Raw genomic sequence first — 21,664 nt, forward strand, 5'->3', positions numbered from 1 at the left:
GTAATACTTAAGATGAAACCATCGTGTTTTTATTGCCTAGAAACCATCAGTGCAAAGTCAGTCAAACAAATGACACTGCATAATAAAAAAAAACAAATTAAACTAGAAAAGTGATAGTACAGTATAATCAATTATTATAAACCTAATATATAATATTAGATCATATCTAATATATATAAACAATATGAATCTGAAGTTGTGAGGGTGAAAAGTACTGTAAATGTTATTTTCCCAAATTAACAGCAGCACAGATGAAGTACAACTTTCTGTGCTCTTATACTTAGTTTTCACTGATTCGTCGCAAACTATTCCACTATATTCACACACACACATATTCATATCTTTGTGAGGACTTCACAACGACTCGCATTCTGTTTCTGTTTGCTATTCCAGACACACAGTGAAATATGCTTTGGACATGGCAAGATAACGCCATTTGCTTAACTCAAAACCAGTTATTTGCATTATGGGGACAGCCACACATCATCTGTAAGGAGTGCCTATCTTTGCAGGGTCATTGTCCCATCATTAGTAATATGTGCTCCTCCCACCAACACATGCACAACCACCTGTGCAACGGTCACTACAATTCTTAAAAAAACACAGGATGAATACCCTGCAGGACCCATCCCATTTAGGAAGAGTGAACATCCGGCAGGACTCTTTTTGTAGGAATCACGGAGGATTCCAGCATGAGGCTTTCTTTACATACAAATCCAAGAGCTGCGAAGGGATGGATCACAGACCTACACCTGATCCTCCCCACAAATCCCCTCTTTACTAAAGATCTCCTGCAGACTTAATTCTCTTTCCTGCTCTGGAGTTTCCCGATGGCGGAGGTAACGGCATTTTTGCACCTGCTGCCAGGTCTCTTCCAGAGATTCCAACTCCTTCTGCCTCTCCCTCTCCGGGTGGGGTTCTCTCTGCCTCGTGGGCTCCTCCTTGCTCGGCCCACCCTCTTCCACCTGCCCCTCTCCCAGGGCGCCGGCCTCAGCGCACCCTTCCTCTCCTGGCTCCGACAACGCCTTTCTCTTGAGCTGCTCCAACTCCGAGAGGAAGGAGCTCATGCGCTTCTGGAAGTCAGTCGGCATGGGGATGGCCGAGTTCCGCCTGCCCAGGTGGAGCAAAGTTTGCGTTAGTCGGAAATAACCAACATAGGTGAGTGACGTGAGATAATTGACTTGGAAAGAAATCTAAACCTGCCAATTGATTTTGATGGAACCTATTTTGGATTGTCCACTTTTAATGCACTCATTGCGTACAAGCGTCTTGAGAGATGAAAAGTATGCCCATAGAGTGCCTGGAAAAAGGATTTAATTGTGGGACCTCCAAGAGATAGGAGGTCCCAGAATTAGCTCATTGAACCTCATGTGAAACACCTTAACTGCAGACAGGTGGACTCCAACTAATTATGTGTCTTCTAAATACAATTGGTTCCACCAGAGCCTATTTAGGTAGACCATAACCCTCTACTGAAAGATGCAGTTAGAAAATGGATGGGTGGATCTGATCTCGGCACATTTTCTAACCATTTTTCCTGGTGAAGGATACAGTGGAAACAGGCTGAGCAGGCTTCTCTTTTCCCAGCAACAGTTTCCAGATCCTCCTGGGGGACTCCCAGGCCAGCTAAGACATACAGTATTTTCTGTTGTATATTTATAAATTAGTGTAAGAGGATATGAAGATTTTGTTTGCAATTTGGCATTATAAAGTATTTTGTGACAATCAATGGAAAAAAGAAATTCTATATTGTCACAAAATAAAATGTGTGAAAGTCAAAGGGGGGGGGGGGTTAATACTGTTGATATCCACTGTACTTTACATCTGCCAATAACTGTGCTATCAGGCAATTGGTCAGCACAAACAGCAAAACTTCACCCAAACAAAGGACAGTAGCAGCTCAGGTGGGTAGCTACGTCAGCATGCATAGGCTGCAAAGGAACAAGTAATAGGTTTATTCCATGCTGAAAAGAGAAGAAAGAAAACACAACATTTCAGCCATGGAGCTTCAGCTCACCACTACTATTAGACTTGGAATATTCTGGGCAGCCTGAGCCACCTGACTTGCACCTTAGGCAGCAAGTCAAAGACTCATTTGGGTGACTAAAATGTTGAAAAGCTTTGCAACACACCTCTAAGCTGCTAAACAAAATCCTCCTTGTTGAAATATCCGTCCATTTTCTAAATGCTTAATCCGATTCGGGGTTGCGGGGGAGCCAGAGCCTTTTCCCGGCAAGCAATGGGCACAAGACAGGGTGCACCCTAGCCAGTCAGTTGCACCCTTGTTGAAATAAGAATCTAAAATCTCCCGTCATCTGCTGCGCCAAGCTTGCAGATTTTGTCCCACAACCCCAGGCTGCAGAGTGAACTAATGCTTTTTCACTGCAGGGCACCTGTGGTCAGGTGTCGTGCATCGACAATCAATTTTCTGGCATGTGGAGGGCATATAAAGTGGGGAGAAGGAAACGGACTCCATACGGCAGAAAGTGCGAACAGATGCCCCCTCTCCTTCCCAGAGTGCAACACCCACCTGGCCAGGCCATCGCCAGGCGCAACGAGGGAGGATGCTAGCTGCAGGGTGGGCAGGGAGAGGCGCTTTCGGGAGAGGATCGGCCTGGGCAGGTCAGGTGGCATCTCCACCAGGAGGTTCTCCAATGATGGAGTGGTGTCTAGGGCAGGAAAGAGGCAACAGAAACCCCATTCTTTATTCAGGATCATCTTCCTGACTAATTATCCCAGTATAGATCCACTGAAATTCCCCATCATTTTCTTATGCATCTGTTTCCTATAGCCTGGATCAGTTTTCAATGCCTCTCCATGATTTATGATGGATATACTGTGCTTTGCTACTCTTTCTTGATTTTAGCCACAGATTATCAGAGTAAATACTGCTAAGGATCAGTCCTACAGGTACAGTAGGTGAACTTTAATTTATGTTGACCTAGTTATCCTGAACCACAAGTTATATTGGTGAAAAGGGATCGAAACGGCAGTTCCTTTTCTCCATATCCTATGAGTTTACTACACTTCAGCAATCTACAGCAGTTTTCATGGTACCACTTACTGAATAGTCAGATCAATCTGAATAATAGGATCGAATAGGGAACTCAATGCAGCACATATTGAATGGTGAACTCGGCGTGAACAATAGCTCGTATTGATACTGTTGTTCATGGCCCCATCCGCATCGCTCACCGCATCTGGTGCTGCAGAGCTCTGCGCTCAGTCTCCTCTTCTGCTCCTGGAGCTGGGCGAGCTGGCGGCTGCAGCGGAGGTCCATGGCGCTCAGGTGGCGGCTCAGCCTCTCCTCGGCCTGCTTGTTCTGCCGCTCCGCCAGCTCCACGCGACTGGGCCGCACCACGGGCATGCCTGGGGTCAGAGGCATCGGCAAGTCTAGCCGCACGTAAAAAAAAAACAGCTGTTGAAAATGCTTAGCTAGTCCGCCATCAGCCTCCATAGTTCAGGACGGCATGCGGGGGAGAAAAAAAACTATCAAATTGTCGCCTGTTTATTTCGAGGTCACTTAAATGGACATTCAGTTTTTGGAAATGGTGAAAATGATATTGATGATCTAAGAAAGTTTCACCGCTTTTAAATGTCAGGTAGCGATAGCTTCAGGCTAGGAATCTTAGTGTTCCAACATTATTACACGATATTACCAACTGTAATCACGGTATAAAGTGGGAAACGACTCAATCTTAAATTCGAGTAAATTATGTTAGTCAATTTTCAAGAACAGTTCAGTCCGTTGCAGTATCGCAGAACCTAATACGGTTGACAAGGGGACCAATGCATGATACGATTTGCACCCCGTTAATCGCACAGCACACGCATTTACAAATTATAGACACCAATTAACCTAAGCAGCATGCCCAGAAAAAACCCACGTGGCCAAGTGGAAAAGGCGCAACTTCTACATTGAACCCGTCCCAGCCGAGGAATCGAACCTCAGACCTCAGTTCTACTCAAATCTGGGTTATGAGTATCGAAGAAACAAACGAAACGATACTGCAAGAGCAGCCTTTGTTTCTTAATGCAGAGGTTAAGAGGTACATTCAAGCTCTCTCGACTCCTGTTTACCTGCTCCGAATCTGTGCGGTGTCCAATGTAAAGGGCGCCTCCACTTTTCAGCTTCTCAACGGGACGCTCTTCTCACACGCTGCGTGATGGCGATCACTAGCTGTGTGTCACCTACACACGAAGACTTGTCGGCTAGTTTGATGCTGTAGCAATAAAATACATTCATTACTATACCCAGGAAGAGAAACTGCGGCTTATGAGGGACAGGTGATCTGATAGTTTGACACCACCCTTCTGTCTCCGGTAACAGAATAATCCACATTTTATAGGTGCGGACTTAATTGCAGATAAGGCGGAAAGGTTTCGATATGTGTTGGCAAGATATGAAAACATTTGTTGACCTATGTATGTTTGGTAATTAGTTTCGCTAATTAGTTTGACTGCTCTGGCTGTTTCAGGGTTGTTTAGTTAAAGCGCAAAATAAAAGCCCACGGGACCTGTTCGGCGTGTCTTCATGAAAATAGTTCATTTCACGTTGTAATATTATTAATAAATGACAAAAAAGCGTGTTATTACATTAAAAGGTTGTAAATAACTTTGAAATGTCAAGGGCTTGTGTATTGTAGCAGCAGTGACATGTTATCTGACTTTGTGTTCAGTACAAAACAAAACTGGTAGTTTATGTTTAACCATTTTTTTAAAGCATAAGCCTGTGATAAATGCGAGGTTATTATGCTTGTGGACATACTCGAGAGCTGATATGCAACCAACGTTGGTGAACGGCGAACTGACACCTTCTTTGTATAATCTATGATTTTGCAAAACGCAAAATGCGGTTTTCAATGCTTTATACTAAGATATAATAATGTAAGGTTTAAGATAAGCACACTCCTTTTTACATTTTAAATCTTGTCTGAAGGAAACTCAGATGCGCCTGTGTACGTAAATCGGATGCAGTGTTATGGGTGCTCTCGTAGTCGGAATTTAAATGGAAACTTTTTTTTACACTTTCCAGTTCGAAAACTATTATCACCTTCGTTGTACCACGTGGTAAAATATACATGGGCAATTTAACAACACATTTTCCATAGCGGAATTCAGCAAAATAGCCTCTTTTTGTGACATTAGCACCCTACTGTTGGTAGCAGACGCACATGCGTAATTGTTCGCCTTCCGGTTCCTCCCCCAGTCGTGACGCGTTCTTTCCAGCATGGCAGCTGTTGGAGTGTCTGCACAATGTTTAGACGGCATGGGGGCTGTTAACTCTGCTCTCGCAACCGGGAGAGCTTTTGCAGGGTCTCCACTAACTCTCCGTATAGTGGCTGAGTGTCCGGTGAGCAAAGCCCGGGCCTGCGACCTCTCCCTGCCGCACTGCACGGTCAACACGCCGGTATTCATGCCGGTTGGCACGCAGGGCACGATGAAAGGGATCACCGTGGACCAACTAGAAGCTCTGGGATGTCAGATCTGTCTGGGAAATACGTATCACTTGGGTATGAGACCGGTACGTGTGCAGCGGCACAGATCTGGCTTTTGCCTTACGAGTTGTCAAAAATCGTACATTGTGCATGTACGAGCTCAGGTGCAACAGCGTTAACTCGAGTTAAAAAGTGCATTTATCTTCAAAACTTTCCAAAGTTGAAAATATAAATAAAACTATAAACACCAATGTAAATGACAATGAAATATAGCAGTGCGATCTAAATAAATAAACCCCCGTATCACGTTACACAGTGAATTCAGTGGGAAAAAAAGGAAAAAGAGTAAAAGCTGCATCCTGCAGTAGAATGTATGACAGCAATAATTGCCTGAAATTCGTGTTTATGAAAGGGCAGAAACTGGTGTCGTTTTGGTGGATGAAATACCACAGTAAGACAAGCACACAGATATCCAAAATCTTTGTTGTAAAAAAACGTTGTGTGCATGGAAAGTGACACCAGCTTTTCAATTAACAAAATAAATTCATCCGTATTTAATGACTGGTCTTTCATTCAGTCTACATGGTGGTGACCTGTCTTAGATGTCTGAATAAAGGACATTTATGAATGGAAATGCTGAGGACGTTTGTTATGTTTTTGAAGAAAAAAGAAAAAAATACCTTTGAAGGTTTTAAAGAAGACAACAGGTATATATACTGTATGTTGTTTTGTAACAGATGCTGCACGGTAAAATATTTGACCACCACAAAGAACTGCTTTGGAAACTGTATTATGCGCCTTAAAATAGATGACCTGTGCTTTTCTTCCAGGGACCAGATCTTATCAAGAAGGCTAATGGCCTGCATGGGTTTATGAACTGGAAACGTAACTTACTGACGGTAAGATAACTCATACTAATAAAGAAGAGCCTGGAACTGCGTTGTCTTTCTTTTTAAGATTTTTTCCAGTTAAGTCCACAGAAGGAATTAAGAATATGATAAGGCTGTGCGGCCCATCTGGCCCATTTTTTAGTAGGTAACTGATCCCAGGATCTCATTCAGCTGTTCATGGCAGGAAGCCAAAGTTTCAGCTTCCACCACATGGCTGGGTAGCTTGATCCATACTCTCACCATTCTTTGGGTAAACTGCCTCCAAATCTTGCTTTGCAATGCACTTCCACATAAGCAGCTTGTTCCACACTTTCACAAAAAATCAGTTTCAGGTGATCTTAAAATGACACTATACTGTTAAAGAGTCCATTATGTTTTTGCCTTTTGACCTAACATTTACCTTCATCCAGTCGTGATTTCAAACCTTGTCAGACCCACTGACCATTGGCACGACCTTTTAAATCCACCATAAAAAAGGCAGAGAAATCCATACCGATAATGATCCTGGACGAATGGCTAGCTCTCACTGCAAATCGCAGAAGTCTCTTTTATACCATGTAATGTTTGGGCATCCTGCATCCTTCAGTGGCAGTGTGTTACTAGTACAATCCCTCTCATATATGAATCTATCCCCATCTATTAAATGGCTTCTTTACCCTGCTGTCCTCCCCACTGATAGCTGATGTGTGGTGAGTGTTCTGGTGCACTATGGCTGCCGTCACATCATCCAGGTGGATGCTGCACATTGGTGGTGGTGGGGAGTCTCCATTACCTGTAAAGCACTCTTGAGTGGAGTGTCCAGAAAAGCGCTATATAAGTGTAAGCAGTTATTAATTATTAATTAATTATAATAATAATAATAATATGTAGTTTCCAGTAAGGGCTGAGGCTTTCTCCCTCTATGCAACTGAAACTCATTCTGGATTAATCAAGACTGTGGAGCATTTTATACTGCTGCCAAGGGAATGGAACCTCTTTCAATGATTGCAGTGCACAGCCATGCTAATGAGTCCCTCCCGCCTGTCCTCTGCTTTGTTCAGGATAGTGGTGGTTTCCAGATGGTGTCTCTGGTGGAGCTGTCTGAGGTGACGGAAGAAGGGGTGCGATTCCGTTCTCCTTATGATGGCAAAGAAATCCTGCTCACTCCCGAGGAGTCCATCAGCATCCAGAACGCCCTGGGTAAATTTAGTCTCATGCGCCAAAGCTCTTTGGCATACAGGCATAAAGCCTTTTGCAGAACAAAGTACCAAAAAAAAGCTTGTCTGAGATTAAAACTCAAGACTCACTTTTGCAGAAGAGAACGGTAATGTATACAGTATGTAGAGCAAGAAATCATATCACCCTAAACACACAACTGGCAAGCCACTAATTAAGCTAGTATGAGCCTGGCTCACGTACGTGGATGGGAGACCTCTTGGGAAAGCTAAGGTTGCTGCTGGAAGAGGTGTTAGTGGGGCCAGTATGGGGTGCTCACCCTGCAGTCTCTGTGTGGGTCTTAATGCCCTAGTATAGTAATTGGACGCTATACTGAAAAATAAGTGCCATTTTCAAAAAACGCGTAAAACTGAGATCCTGACTATGTTGTCATTAAAAATCCAAGGATATTTCTTGAAAAGAGAAGGGGTGGTCCCCTGGTGTTCTGGGCAAATTTCTCCCTGGCCTTTAGCAATCATAGCCTCCTAATAATCCCCATCTATGAACTGGCTTCATCACTCTGTTCTCCTCACAACTGATAGCTGATGTATGGTGAATATACTGAAGCACTTTGGCTGCTGTCACATCATCCAGGTGGTGCTACACATTGGTGGTGATGGAGTGGAGTCCCCATTACTTGTAAAGTGCTTTGAGTTGATGCCCAGAGAAATGCTATAAGTGTAAGGATTATTATTATTTAGAAGGAGTGAAAGCAAGCAAAATCATTCCACTGTGAATTGATTTCCTTTTATGTCTTAGCTCAGAATCCCCTGCACATAAAAACAGCTAAAGATTTTGGCTTTGTTTTGTTCAGGAACAACTTGCCTAGCTTTGTTTATTGTAGCAGTGAAATAAGGTTTTTGATTTTCAGCTGCATTTTTGTCTTGAAGTCTCAGATGCATTGTGTGATGGGCTGAACAGGTAACTGGTCAACCCAGCTACTACCTGAGTTTAGTAAAATATAGCTGTCATGTAACGTGTATTTATTACATATGCTTCTATATAAACCAAACACAATGTTTTTTGTTAATTATTATGTTTTGCTATTGAGCTGTTTTGGGATGGATATATTCCACATGGGATTAGTTGACACTCACTATTTAAATAAGGACACAAGGTCATAATCGGAAGATAAAATTAAGTTTATTGAAGATGGTTAGAATGAAATACGCCTTTACACAAAGAGCTGTGGGTGTCTGAAATGGGCCTCCTAGCCAGGTGGCAGAAACCAACATTGAATTCATCAAGTAGCAGCTAGATTAATACCCACTATGAGGGGACTTCATACAAGTATTTCTGATTCACACAGTCAACCTAGAGGACTTCTTCAATGGACAGTGAAACTCAAACCAGAGGAGACATGTGGAAAATTTACTGAACCACAAAACTTCCAAACAAGATGGGGTGAATAGCACTCTCTTTTTTCATTTTTTCTGTTCTTCTGTTAAACCCACAAACACCTGTTAATCTTGGAATGAAGCATAGTTGTCCTTAACCTTACACCTCCTTCACTGGGCTATGGATTGTTGTGCCTCGTTTATAATGTGGACACACTGACGATAAGCAGTGGTGAATGCCCATGCTCGTGTTTCTCCAGGGTCAGACATCATGATGCAGTTGGATGATGTGGTCAGCAGCACTGTGACTGGGCCCCGTGTTGAGGAAGCCATGTATAGGTATGGTACAATATAGTACAATATACTTGAGAAGCACAGTTGCTGAACAATACAGATACCGTGGACTGGAAACCTCTGAAGTTAAGGTTACCATTCAGTTCATTGTCTACCATGTTGATAATTATTCTGGCTGTTGTACAGGCCACATTTTATTTTGAAGCGGAATTTGTATATTCTCCTTATGTTTGTGTGGGTTTCCTCTTGGTGCTCTGGTTTGCTCCCACAGTTCAAATATGTACTGGTAGGTTAATTTTGTACTGATAAATTGGTTCTGGTGTGAGTGTCTGCCCTGCGATGGAATGACATCCCGTCCAGGGTGTACCCTGCCTTGTGCCTGTTGCTTGCTGGGATAGGCTCCGGCTCCTCCTCAATGCTTTATTGGACAATCATGGTAAGAAAATGGATGGATGGAAGTTTGGAGCTAAAGACTTGTATGACTTTTAGTAGTGTTTGCATCAATAGAATATGTGCACGATTTTTTCATACCCCAGTAAATGAAATATTATTTTGTGAGCCTTCCTTTGCCAAAAAACTTTCAGTTACAGTACATCCAGGAAGTGACTGAATTTACATACTGTATTTTAAGGAAGTTGTTATTAAAATACTAACTTCTCCTTTAGGATTGTTTTTATTAGCAGCCATATCACCCTGCAACTCACAACTGGCAACCCACTGAAGCTAACCAGGTGTGAGCCTGGTCAGTACCTGGATGAGTGACCTCCTGGGAAAAACTAAGGTTGCTGCTGGAAGAGGTGTTAGTGGGGCCAGCAGGGGGTGCTCACCCTGCGGTCCATGTGGGTCCTAATGCCCCAGTATAGTGATGGTTACACTATACTGTAAACAGCCGCCGTCCTTCGGATGAGACGTAAAACTGAGGTCCTGACTCTCTGTGGTCATTAAAAAATCCCAGGGTGTTTCTCGAAAAGAGTAGGGGTGTAACCCCGGCGTCCTGGCCAAATTTCCCATTGGCCCTTACCAATCATGGCCTCCTAATAATCCCCATCTATGAATTGGCTTCTTTACTCTGCTCTCCTCCCCACTGATAGCTGATGTGTGGTGAGCGTTCTGGTGCACTATGGCTGCCGTCGCATCATCCAGGTGGATGCTGCACATTGGTGGTGGTGGAGGGGAGTCCCCATTACCTGTAAAGCGCTTTGAGTGGAGTGTCCAGAAAAGCGCTATATAAGTGTAAGCAATTATTATTATTATTATTATTATTATTATTATTATTATTATTATTATTATTATTATTGAAGGTGTTCATGTAAAGATCACGATGAGCCTTGTGGGCAGCATTAAGATCCTTTGGGCTATATCATAAGCCTGTATATGTGCTGCGTGGAGGCACCATCACACCATGAAATAAATTGACCCTAATAACTGATAGCACAATAAAGAGGGCACTGCTGGTTACAACAGTGTGAATGGTATTACCTTTCCATATTGTAAAATATGAGTTATGACAAAATAAGAATGTTGTAGGTATATAGTATAAATTCAACTAATGTGGTAAGGGTAAAATATGTCGTGTTTATAATTCCTAGCACTCCTCAACACCTTTCATCAGTTGAGTTTTACACAGAAGAGATACATATTTACAGAAATGTAGCGTTAATGTATTTTCTAGATTAATAGGAAATTAAATACTTAAAGCAATTCAATTGTTCAGTTTTAATTTGGGGTGGGAATATTCATTCAGTCACCTTTCCGTACAGTACACAGGAGTGGCCTAGAATACAGAAGTACTTCATCACAGTGGCTCTGCAGTACATATCTTGCATGGGATGCATTAAACTTGGCTCAGGCAGTGCATCGATCTGCTGAAATATTACACCATTTAATCACCACTGTGCAGTCAGAAGAGTTCTTCCTAAGTACAGAGCTTCTCTGTTGCCTGCCAATTCATCTCAGTAACAGCGTTCAGTTGACAATAATCCTACTACTTTTGTTGCTTGTCTGCATAAGCTGGTATAATTTAGCCTGTGGTAGCAACAGGGAGTATTGCTAAGATTATAAAAAGAGCATTTTTTTTGGAAAGGTGTTCAAAAAGATATTTGATTTTTTTTAAAGAAATGTTCACAAACCAAACTGCCTAATGCATAACAACCCTACTATGCAGGTAAAAACAGCTCAGAGTGAGTCTAGTTGTTAGTGGAAGCACTTACCCAAGTTAAAAGCAGACTAAATTACATGAGCATGAGTGCTGGGATAAAAGCTCTTATCCCTGCCTCTGGCTCCCCCTAGTGGACAGGACAAGACTCCATCTCAGCTCAGAAAGAGTTGGAGTCTGTAACCTCACAAGATGGCTGACAAACCAGTAGAAAGCAGGATTGAGACATTGTGGCTACATAACAGTACAAACAAGAGAGACAAAATAGCAGTAAAGTTAAAAAAAATATATCTCCATCATTTCGTACAATAAACGGTGATGACTATCCAGAATGCGGTTGCAGCGGAATTGCAGGCGAGTATACACTTGGATGTGTGTAGTCTATACTGGATCTCACAAGAGGCCATATGATGAAGATGCAGGGTTTGTCTTCATCTTAAGTCTATCTGTCCATTTTCAAATATTTTTTTCAAATACAGGATCGCGGGGAACACAGCCTAACTGGCAAACAACGAGCTAAAGGCAGGATGCACCCTGGATGAGATGCCGGTATATCACAGGGCTCACACAGATACACTCACACCAGGGCCAATTTTCCCAGAAGCCAGTTAACCTAACAGTATGTTTTTGGCTGTGGGAGGGAATAACTGCTAATTTTGTCAAGTAATGTTGCCATCATTGTTATCTGTTGACCAGGAATGATCTTCCTCTTCCTCTTCCAGGTCTATCCGATGGCTGGATCGTTGCATAAAAGCCAACAAAAACCCAGAGAGGCAGAATCTTTTCGCCATCATCCAAGGTGGATTGAACGCTGACCTCCGCAAAAAATGCCTTGAAGGTACCCATTTCAAGAAGTACAGTCTGCTTTTCAGTTTGGGAGGCTTATTCAGACAACTGAATCACTATATTCTTGGCACTGGAGCAACACATGCTTCTTGGTCAACCGGGTCCATAAGGAACGTGACTTCTTTTTGGAATGTTGTGTACGTTTTTCAGTCTGGGTCAGACACACACATCGACTCAGTATGGAACAAATAGTTATAAATGAGTGAGACTAATATCTTACCTGATATGGAGTGCTATCTGTGTCGAATTTGTATGTTCTCCCTGTGTTCCTGTAGGCTTCCTTTAGTTGCACTGATGTCCTCCAATAGTCCAAAAATACACTGCTAAGTTAATTGGCTTATGGGAAAATTGGTCCTGTGAGTGTGTGTGTCTTGTCTGCTGTCTGTCCAGCTTGTGCCTGGAGCTTATCAAGATAGGCTCCAGGCCACCCTGACCATGTTAGAAAAAAGTGCTTAGAAAATGTGTAGATGGATGTTTGAATAGTTGACTTACTCCACAAGCATCTTGTAGATCACTTTCTGGTTTTCCAGCTCCTGTCTCTGCAAGTTCTTTGTACAGATAGGTTCATTTTTGTTGTGTTTTTATATCACATGCCTCTTCCTTGTTCTATTGCGTAATTTTGTACTTCAGGAGTGTGGAACTACAGTTTGAATAAATAAGCTGGAAAATTGCCCTTAACCTGTGTGCGCTCTGGTCTGTTGTGTCGTTTGGAGCAGAAATGACGAAGCGGGACGTGCCAGGATTCGCCGTCGGTGGGCTCAGCGGGGGAGAAGAGAAGGACGATTTCTGGAAGATGGTGACGCTCAGCACAGACCACCTGCCCCGGGAGAAGCCTCGATACCTCATGGGAGTCGGGTACTGAGCTCAGCGTGTTTCATTTTGATACAGAGAAGGATGTTATGGAAAGAGCCATTCATCTCCACTGACTCTCTGTACTGCACAAGAGGGTAACAGATTTCATTTGAGATCTGACAAGGAATTCTCTTGGATTCTGAGGGAATTCGGGTCCCTTTTGTGCTATAAGAGGAGTTATACTGTATATACGGCATCATTGTGACATGGTGCTGTAGGAGACCCTCCCTGAGATTTACAGTGAGGTTCTGACTACTTGATCCCATGGCACTGCTCGTAAGAGTTGGGGTTTTAACCCCTGATGTTCTGGCTAAATTCCACTTTAGACTTGCTTCATGAGACCTACCTAAATTTCCCCCCTTAAAACAACTGGTAAAGCAGTATCTCACTTCCCCACCTTATCTGCTGTGTAGTGCAGTATGTAATACATGTCATTTTTATTATAATAAATGGTATTCATTATTGGCTGCAAAATTGTAAGTAAAAGCTCACCTGAAATGACATTTTGGCCTGTTTACAAAGCTGCAAAATGTTGCACACATTGTACTGATGAAGTTCAGGTGGGTAGCTGCGTCAAGGAACAAGAAATAGGTTTATTCCATGCTGAAAAGAGAAGAAAGAAAGCACAAATGTTTCGGACATGGAGCATCTATAATAAACCTATTACTTGTTCCCTTGTACTGATGAAGCTGAAAAGCTCAGTGTTGGACTGTGTTAATGTGTTTTGCCTGTGCAACTGTCCTCAAAATAAGGCAATCAGGCCTAAAATGTTCAGCTTCTGGTGCTTATGTGAGAAGAGTACCAGCTTCCTGTATTTGGATCAAACTGCTGTGAAGTCAGATTGTTTTCTTGTTTTGAACAAATGTACTGATTTTGAAAGATCTTGGAAATCAGTGTTGGGTTCAGTGTTGATGTTCAATGCTAACATAAGGACCTAATGAGACAGTGAAAGGCAGTTGTGTTGTTGTTTGAGCACTGTGGACATAAGGGTTGTGTATAGATGTGAGTTAGTGGCACACATAAAGCATGTATTGAGTGCTTTCAGACGGCAAAGGGAACAACACACAGTTTTTGCAATAATGCAATGATTTGGAAATCCTATACACACCCAGTAAAAGACAATAATTTGGTTTAAATAGGTATTTTAATGGAAAAGTGGGTTGATATTCTGCTATTAATAGGCAGAAAAAGAGTAGTCAGTGAATGCGGAAAAGCAATTGAATTGCACTTCTTAGAACCAAGTCAGTATGCCAGCAGGAGGGCGCTCACCCTGCGGTCCATGTGGGTCCTAATGCCCCAGTATAGTGACGGGGACACTATACTGTAAACAAACGCCGTCTTTCGGATGAGACGTAAAACCGAGGTCCTGACTCTCTGTGGTCATTAAAAATCCCAGGGTGTTTCTCTAAAAGAGTAGGGGTGTAACCCCGGCTTCCTGGCCAAATTTCCCGTGCCTCCTAATAATCCCCCTCTATGAATTGGCTACATTACTTTGTTCTCTCCCATCTTTGTTGGAAAAGCAGCCTTGAAAACGTGTGTTTTGGCTTCCGGGTTGAGCATTGAGGTTCATTTTCTGAACATGTTAGACTAGAGGTTAAGAACATAAGAAAAATTAGAAATGAAAAGAGGCCATTCTAGACTAATAATTACAATGAGTTAGTGGTTCATTGATCCAAGGATCTTAAACCAGTAATTTCTTGAAAGAAACCAGGGTTTTGACTTCAAAAACGTATGGATAGTTTGTTCCACACTCCCACAACCCTTTAATTGTGGGAGCCCCCTTTTGCTTGGTTACCGGTGATAAACCACAATGGCTTAATCACAGAAGCCAGGGGTGTTAGTGGAGGAGAGGATCTTCATTGTTGTTCAGTGAAGATGGAGACCCAACCCATGTTTGTTCTCTTTTTCTCAGGTATGCCACTGATCTGGTGGTGTGTGTCGCCCTCGGCTGTGACATGTTTGACTGTGTCTTTCCTACACGCACTGCTGTGAGTAAAGTCTTCTCTTTTAGGAGCATTTTAAATGAACAACATGATCCAGTTTTTTTGTGCTTTTTTTTAAACTCAGAGTTTCTTCAATCGATCTGCATTGATTTCTTTCTTCTATGTGTATTAATTCCATCTGAGCGTTTAGCCTTTTGGCAGAATATTTTTCTGATAAAAACTTGAAAACGGCTCCTAAGAAGTTGCACATTTCAAGTTATACAGGGGGTGTCTTGGAAACTTGAAATGTCCTGTAGGTTTGAGGGATAAACAATTAAAAAGGGCTGAAATAGAAGATCTGTTGTTGAGTAAAGGTTACATTGAATTCACCTGGAATGAAAATCAGAAAACATTTGTTTTCCAGATCAGGACTGGGACTGGAAAGTCTTCTCTGTCTGATTGGAATTTCAAAAATTATTGTTTAATTACCCTGGCCCACCACTAATCCACCTCCTGCATATCCACTTTGATCAAAGCAAGAATTAGCTGCATGCAGCTTGAAAGGATTTTGCTGATAGTATTGGCAAGAGAGGCCTTTAAACAAGCGTAACTTTTCGATATGTTGTCTTTCTGACTTACTGTACTAACAATCTTCTGTGCTAATTTTACTGTTGGTCCTGAAGTCGATCTTTGGAGTGACTTAAATACTTTGCAGAAGTACTTTAAATACTTCTCTATTAACTTCCTCCCCCCTTATAGTCTTATGTTCAGGACAAAAGATAACCAAGTTCCTTTAACTTGTCAGTATAGGTGGATATATAAAAGTTAAGTCTGAGAAATGTTGTGTGCTCTTCTTTAAATTGCACACTAACACATTTTTTATGTTATGAACGTGTGTACAAATAAAGGTTTTACCAGTGAGTCCTTTCTTCAGTGCACTTATTTTCTCAATTGAATTCTGCAATTTTCACATTATATACTGTTGCCATTACTTCCTTTGACTGTAAATCCATTCTTTTATTTAAAGCATGGACCACCTCTCTCAGGGTCATTCTAATGCTCTCTCAGAAATATGCCAATCAAATAATAATTTAATGCAATTCTTAAATGTTCATTCTTCACATTTTGAGGCTGGTGTTGCTTGTGGTTTATTAATGAATAATTGCAATTGATCTTCTGCACAGAATGCTGTTTTCTCCACTCCCCTGTAAGAATAGCACGGTTTAAGCCTCAGGTCTCCCAAAGGTAATGTTGTCAATCTACACTGCTGTACTGCATGTGTCTGCAAAGAATAATAAGTGTAGGGCCTCTGGGTGCTGACATTCGGTTTTCACCAGTCAGCCCTCCTGTGAAGCTGCGGTCAACAACTAGCACCATCTGTTCTGAATCCAGCTGAGACGGACAAAGCGTTTCTATTGCAGATTGTGGAGGGAGTTCCTCCTCTGGTGGAGTTTGGCATCCTGTATAATGAAATATGGAAAGCCTTTCCGGAGACTTCTACAAATGAGCATAAAGAGTGAATAAAATAACAAAGTGATGAGTTGATGTGAAAGAGGAATGAGGCAGCTTTGTGAAAAACTGGCATGTTACTTGAGCATCAAACCCGTAATAGGGCATCTACCTATGGGATCAGACAAGACTCCATTTCCTTGGCAGTTAGATTCATGTCAGATTTGGTCAATTTCATATATGGCTTTTATATAAGTCAATGTTTGATATTGGATAATTCAAGCATGTTTTGTTTAATTAAACTGGCACGGATTAATGGAGATACAGACCCTGCTAAGCATTTAATGACAGCTTTAAGTGGTCAGTGAGCAGAGATATCGGAAGTATATTATCCCCTCATAACGTGATTAATCCAGTTAAATCATTCAGAACTTGGCTGGAATGAAAATCATAAAATAAGATTCTTCAGGATAGGAGCTACAGATCTCTGGTACAGACCAACAGGAGGAGTAGTGATCCAATTAAAATATATTGGTTTATTTCTCAATTACTTCAGTATGTACAGAAATTGACACACCCTGTAGCCTGAAATGTAGTAAACTGCTGTACAGTAAGAATCTTGTCTAACTACATGATTTTTGAGCACCATTGTTGTATGCAGATCATTACAGCAAAGGAGACAATTCAGGTGAAGGTTACACTTCTAGAGAAAGTTCATATGCATTATGTATTAAAGGAGTGCTGCAGAGCCAACCAGTCCTCCCTAGCTTGATAGGGCTACACTGATCTAAATGCGAGAGGGCAGTTCAGATTTTGCTCGGTTAGAGAGAGTTTTACCATGCATCGCTGTTTGATAACCCACCCTCGGGCTGTTGTTACAGAGGTTCGGCTCTGCGCTCGTGCCTTGGGGGTCCCTGCAGCTCAAACACAAGCAGTTTGCCAAAGACTTCCAACCTATTGACCCCGACTGTGAGTGTGCCACCTGCAGGAGGTGAGAAGAACTAACATTTCTACATTTAGAGCCCTGCCATTTTGGACTTGCATCACCTTGCACTTGGAACAAAATGGAGGACACACAAACCACACAGAATCTGATACCTTAGCTATGTGCATCCTGCAGGGCCTGATGTATATACTTGTATGAAATGTAGGAACATGAAAAAGACTCAAATTGTCATTCATTCTCTTTTGTGTAGCATCTACAGTATTTCTTCACAATTACCCCTGTATATGTTCCATAACTGTGCACAGTTTCTAGAGAAATAGAATGGTTGTGTTACTTGTGTTTCTTAACCTGGGTTGCATAAACCCCTTCATAGGGGTGTTTGACATGCCAAAATGTTTTAGAAGTTAAATCTTTAAAAACACACGTTAAACATGGGCACATAAGTACAAAAGTAACTACTTTGGTTCATGAAATTCAGGTATTTAAGGTCAACTTTAAAAAGGGTGTACTTCTTTATGTCTTCTTAATTGTACTGTGAAAATAAATGGGATATGTTATTCTGTCCCTTTAATTCTATAGTTATGAGATATCTTAGGTTTAAGGAACTGACCTACTTCAATTATTATAGCTATTATTTAATAATAATTCCTTACACTTATATAGTGCTTATCTGGACACTTCAGTCAAAGCACTTGACAGGTAGTGAGGACTCCCCTCCACCACCAAAGTGCAGCACCCACCTGGATGATGCAACAACAGCCATAGTGCACCAGTACGCTCACCACACATCTGCTATCAGTGGGGAAAAGAACAGACTGATGAAGCCAATTCATAGATGAATAAGGAGTGTGTGAACACATTTAGAGAACCGAAGGGGTACAGAGTGCACTAAAGGTTAAGAACCACTGTTCTCATGTCCTCTCTTTTAGCATGAGCACAGCAGAAACATTTGCAGAGTTGCAGAATGTGTGTTTCTTCTGCAGGTACAGTCGAGCTTTCCTTCATGCCTTGTTTAAGGCAGATACAGCTGCCCTGCACCACATAACGGTTCACAATATTGCATATCAGGTAGGTGTTTCTGTGGGAGTCCCATTGCAGTCTACTGCCTTAGTGTCACCTCTCAATTTAGGGTAAAACATAAAAAGGTCTTGTTAGTCTTACCCCTTAGAAGATATTGATGTACTTATAGGTTTTTTGATTTGACATGAATGTTTTCTTTTTCACATTTTGAATTCATGGCTTGCTTGTTTTGTAGACCACACTGTTAAATTGTTGTCTGCATTACTAGTAGAAATTGGTATTTGTTTCAAAATGAATGGGACTGCTGAGCTTCTCATATGAGGGGAGAAGATTAGCATCACACTAAATTAAATCTACATGAGAGGAAGTAAAGTGAGGTTGTATATTAGTGATACTTATCTGGCTCTTCCAGAGTGAAAATAGACTTCAATGGCTAGTTTGACAATCACTGAAAAATATAAAATCTGTAATGTTGTAATACTTTACAACAGTCTTTATAGAAATTCTATGGATGCATCTGCAAAATTGGGGCTTGTGTGTTGTCTGGATCTGTGAAACCCCTGGATCCTTCATTCTGATCACCTGTGCGCTCCCCTGTTTTAAGCTTTCCCTGATGCGTTCCGTGAGGCAGAGTATCGTGGAGCAGTGCTTCCCTCAGTTTGTACGGAGCTTCATGGCACGCATGTACAATTCCAAGGAGGACTATCCTTCCTGGGCAGTGGAAGCCCTGGCATCAGTGAACATCACCCTGGACTAAGGGCAACGAGCAGGGGATCATTGGTAGTGAGAAAAGAGGACAATACTGGTATAAAACTGGCCTGTGGTCTGAATCTCAGACTGGATGTGATCTCAGACTTAAAAGCAAGACCTGTCCTGTTCTTTTTTTAGAGAACAATTTGTTATTTTAACCAAAAAATACCTCAAGGGAGACATTGAGACCACCTTGATGCTGGAAGGCTAAGTCAATGAAATGAAAGCAAGTTGCACTTGTAAGTAATTTCTCAGACTCTGTGACCACACCTTTTTAAATTTTTAACTTCCTTTTTATAATTAACTTTTATTTATATAATGGATATTTTACTTGTGCAAAATAAAATGTCACATTTTCAATAATAACTAAATGCCCCAACTTCTTCTAAGATTCTACTTTTTTTACTCAGACCTTCAGGAGTTAGTGGAATATTGTAAATATTCACTTGTAAACAGTACTGTTTAAAAAATGTATTAGGGGGAAAATTTAATGAGGCTTAGGTATAGCTCCAACATTAAAGACTACCAGAATGTAAAAAAGTTAACGCAGTGTTTTCTCATCTTGTCTGTTAATTATTTATTTCTTCATGTACTGTTCAATATATTGTACCTTACCTGTAAGAAAATGCAGAAAGTCCTCTTTTTTACAGATTGTAGTTTCTCTAGTTTTGTGGGACGATCTACTGTATGTCCTGTTCTCCATGCTCTATTTGGCACACTCTGGATGTGTGTTTAGACATGGCTAGGTAGTGAGTGTGTACTATATGTGTAGGGGGACACAAATATTGTCATTCATGGTACGGAAGCCCATTTGCAAGACTTTGCACCCTGAACCATGCCCTGATCAGATGATCTCAATACCTTCATTAAAAATCCTTTTCAGGAAAGTTGGATGTTCCTCAGTTTGAGGCAACAGGCATGGAGTCAAGCGACTGCTGTGCTGCTGATTTTCTGCTTTGTCACCCTGAGCAAGTTTCCAAACATCCTTGTGATAAATCTGTCCTCCAGCTGACACATACAGAGGTCTTGTTGCCAGAACCTTCACAGCAGCAGGTGCTGTCATAGTTGACTGCCATTAAATGGTGTATGGAAAAAGTAAGAAATCAATGCAAGTCAATCAAATGTATTTTTATATAGTGTCTTTCAGTGCAGAACATTCTCAAGGAACTCTACATAAATTATCATATACTGGAGAATTCTGGAAGATGGCACCCCTGAGAGCCTGAGCACATGACCTTGAAATCACCTATTTCACACTCTCACGTCACCTTTTCCCCTCCACTATAAATAGGGGTTCCCTTTCCCTTTTTCCTGCATTCTCACGCCAAACCCCTGGCTGAGCAGTTGGCTCTGTACACCTTATCTCCACTTGGCTACCTTACTCTCCTTTGCCTGAGTGATTAGCATACCCGTGTATTCTGAAAGGGCAATAACCTAGTGAGCGGAAGTTCCAGTCTCCTGCTTCTCTTCTTACACTGCTACACGAGCAGAGGGGTAATGGTACAATACGATAAAATCAGATGTAACTGAGATATTATAAGTGTTTAAGAATCAAAGGCCGTCAAAAACTTATGTTTTGAGAGGAGATTTAAAGACGGCAACAGAAGTGGTGTTTTTAATACTCAGGAAGTGTATTGGAAAAATTAGTTTAAAAAAACTCGGTCCCCTAACGACCGATGTGACCTCCGAAATTTTCAGGAAGCAAAAGGAAACCGGACGAGGCGAGCGAACTGGGCCGTGTGAGAATTATAAATCTTAAAGGAAAAAGGGAGACTCTGTAGGACCTGGTGAGTCAACTGGAGAATTTTAAAGTCTGGTAGCCAGGGCTGTTTTTCAGCACAACAGATCACATTTCTTACCGCAGCGCTTACTCTGTTTTGTTTTTGTAAATTGAGCAACAATTACTGGATGAGAACACATAAAAATGACACTAAACGGTCGGTCTGAGGTGAGACGTAGCATTACAAACGGCACAGTAATAAGAGCATTGCGTAGATTGTATTTTCTTTAAACGAAGTCTGCAGTGTTCAGATTTTGAATGGCTTTTTAAATTATTAAATGAAACGCAGTTATCATTCAAGGCTTCTAATAGCCGGCCGTACTGGCAAGGTACTTGGGAAAAGATTTGTTATGAAGTGAAAATGCGTAATAGACGGCTGGCATTAAATTGAGATACCTATTCTGGTTAATAAAGTCTTAAAACATATGTGTTCAATTTAACTCTGCTAAGTGCATTGCAATGTGTAATGTCAACCATAATTTTGGGCACAGATGCTTTTTTATATTACCAATAGACCTGACTAGTAACTATCAGAAAATACTTAATGATTGATCTCCTTCTGAATATCGTATTTTTAAATACGTATTTTCTAATTTTTGTTTGATATCAATGGCAACAGTGTTACTTTTGGTATGTTTTGATCCATTCCATTTTAATGAAAACCGTCGTGTAGTTATGTTTTACCTCTAAATTATTTTTAATCGCAACGTTAGTTAGAGTTCATTATTTCGATACGAATTATAACAATCATGAATAATTCCGTAACGTCTTCAGTGAAATGCATCTTTTTC

General features: G+C 41.4%; 2 protein-coding genes across 2 annotated transcripts; one reads left to right on the forward strand and one right to left on the reverse strand.

Annotated features, from left to right (window-relative positions):
• Positions 1 to 677: 677 nt before the first annotated feature.
• On the reverse strand, positions 678 to 3,385 carry LOC148820894 (uncharacterized). The gene is made up of 3 exons (XM_088931706.1): positions 3,196 to 3,385; positions 2,531 to 2,669; positions 678 to 1,110 (listed from the first exon to the last, which is right to left on the reverse strand). The coding sequence occupies exons 1-3, from the start codon at positions 3,383 to 3,385 to the stop codon at positions 747 to 749; spliced, it is 693 nt and encodes a 230-aa protein (XP_088787832.1). The 3' UTR covers positions 678 to 746.
• Positions 3,386 to 5,207: 1,822 nt separating this feature from the next.
• On the forward strand, positions 5,208 to 19,719 carry qtrt1 (queuine tRNA-ribosyltransferase 1). Its single transcript, XM_088933066.1, has 10 exons — positions 5,208 to 5,524; positions 6,269 to 6,337; positions 7,369 to 7,507; positions 9,120 to 9,198; positions 12,031 to 12,146; positions 12,871 to 13,009; positions 14,919 to 14,994; positions 17,259 to 17,368; positions 18,307 to 18,391; positions 18,948 to 19,719. Exons 1-10 carry the CDS (start codon positions 5,231 to 5,233, stop codon positions 19,098 to 19,100), a joined length of 1,260 nt encoding a protein of 419 aa, XP_088789192.1. The 5' UTR covers positions 5,208 to 5,230; the 3' UTR covers positions 19,101 to 19,719.
• Positions 19,720 to 21,664: the final 1,945 nt, after the last annotated feature.

The sequence above is a fragment of the Atractosteus spatula genome, chromosome 14 (assembly GCF_055471065.1).
Source record: "Atractosteus spatula isolate fAtrSpa1 chromosome 14, fAtrSpa1.hap1, whole genome shotgun sequence".
Classification (NCBI taxonomy): domain Eukaryota; kingdom Metazoa; phylum Chordata; class Actinopteri; order Semionotiformes; family Lepisosteidae; genus Atractosteus; species Atractosteus spatula.

Coding starts and splice junctions, on each gene's coding strand:
- qtrt1 (XM_088933066.1), top strand. CDS start 5,231: ATGGCAGCTGTTGGAGTGTCTGCACAATGTTTAGACGGCATGGGGGCT. Junction 6,338..7,368: donor GGAAACGTAACTTACTGACG/GTAAGATAACTC, acceptor TGCTTTGTTCAG/GATAGTGGTGGTTTCCAGAT. Junction 18,392..18,947: donor TTCACAATATTGCATATCAG/GTAGGTGTTTCT, acceptor CCCTGTTTTAAG/CTTTCCCTGATGCGTTCCGT.
- LOC148820894 (XM_088931706.1), bottom strand. CDS start 3,385: ATGCCTCTGACCCCAGGCATGCCCGTGGTGCGGCCCAGTCGCGTGGAG. Junction 2,670..3,195: donor GCTCTGCAGCACCAGATGCG/GTGAGCGATGCG, acceptor TTCCTGCCCTAG/ACACCACTCCATCATTGGAG. Junction 1,111..2,530: donor CCTGGCGATGGCCTGGCCAG/GTGGGTGTTGCA, acceptor CCACCTGGGCAG/GCGGAACTCGGCCATCCCCA.